The sequence below is a fragment of the Myotis davidii genome, unplaced genomic scaffold, assembly GCF_000327345.1.
Source record: "Myotis davidii unplaced genomic scaffold, ASM32734v1 scaffold820, whole genome shotgun sequence".
NCBI classification, from domain to species: Eukaryota; Metazoa; Chordata; class Mammalia; order Chiroptera; family Vespertilionidae; genus Myotis; species Myotis davidii.
In genome coordinates, this window is record NW_006291981.1 from 624,276 (window position 1) to 625,426 (window position 1,151).

A 1,151-nucleotide genomic window follows, 5' to 3' on the forward strand; every position below is an offset into this window, starting at 1 on the left:
GTAAAAATAAATTAATTATTTAAAACAACAACAGCAAAGTGCTGCCCCAGTACGTGGCGCACAGTATGTGCAACATACTTATAATGCTAGAGCAACAGGGGCATCAACACAGAGTTGAAACTGTCCTAAAGTTTCCTGATTTCCCAGGAAACAGCACCAGGAACCATGCGCGACAGCACTGGCTGTCTACTGGGTGCCTGGGGCCAATTATGATGACAGGAACTTCTGAGTCCTGAGGTCCCTGACCAAACTGGAGTGTGTCCTCTGTCCACTCCCACAATTGCATCAAACACACGTGCAGACCCTGAAACCACACGCAGAGACCCGTGTGCTGGGCAGGCCAGGTGGGTGCCCAGCCCCTTCACACTATTTGCTCAGAATAGATTTGGAGGCAGGTGGGATGCTGGCTGCATGGAAGTGGGGCTGGGAAGGAGATGCCTGCTCTGTGCCCCCGACCCCACAACTCAGATCTGATTCCAAAGGCACAAACTCCCCTTGACAACATGGCAGCCCTGCGGTTGAGAGCGCCGTCTCCTGGAAGCCAGAGAGTGGTGTCAGCCTGGCCCTGGCAGCCCTGCCCTCAGCCTGAGCTGGCTTCCCGGTGCCCCGAGAACATCCGCACTGTCCCCTGCCTGCCCTCCTTCCTCATCCTTCGGCATCTGGCACCTCTCCTACACCCCTGGTCCCCAACCTGCTCCCAACAGGGCCGGCACAAACACAGCAGCTGGCCTTTCTCTGCTTCCTTTTCTAAATTGTCCCACATGAGCATCTGGCCCCCTCCAGGCCAGCCCCCTCCAGCCCAACCCCAAGGAATGTCCCTGAGCTCATCCTTGGCCTCCCTGTCCTGGGTAATAAAGCACTTCACGGGGTCTGCAGCTGACCTGGGTGTAGCTGTCGCTGGGTGCAGTGTAGCCGCTGGTCATCGCAGTGCCAAGCAGGACATGTCACCCCTCCAGTGCAGGGCCCACATGGAGAAAGGCCGTGGTGGACAGGGTAACGGAGAAGCCCTGGCAGGGCTGCGAGTAGGCAGGGCTCTGGAGGAGGGCCATCCACATGCTGAGCATGCCCATCCCACCCTGCTGAGGCTGACGACTGCAGGGGAGAGGGGCTGAGAGGACCAGGACTGAGAGCAGTGCAGCGGCACCCCCTGA

General features: G+C 58.4%; 1 protein-coding gene across 1 annotated transcript in view; it reads right to left on the bottom strand.

Moving 5' to 3' along the window:
• Positions 1-944: 944 nt before the first annotated feature.
• Positions 945-1,151, bottom strand: part of PDILT (protein disulfide isomerase-like, testis expressed) — a 51,314-nt gene continuing 51,107 nt past the window's right edge. The window contains exon 15 of the mRNA XM_006765351.1: positions 945-1,092. Within this exon, the coding sequence (XP_006765414.1) occupies positions 945-1,092 (148 nt within the window). The remainder of the gene's footprint in view (positions 1,093-1,151) is intronic.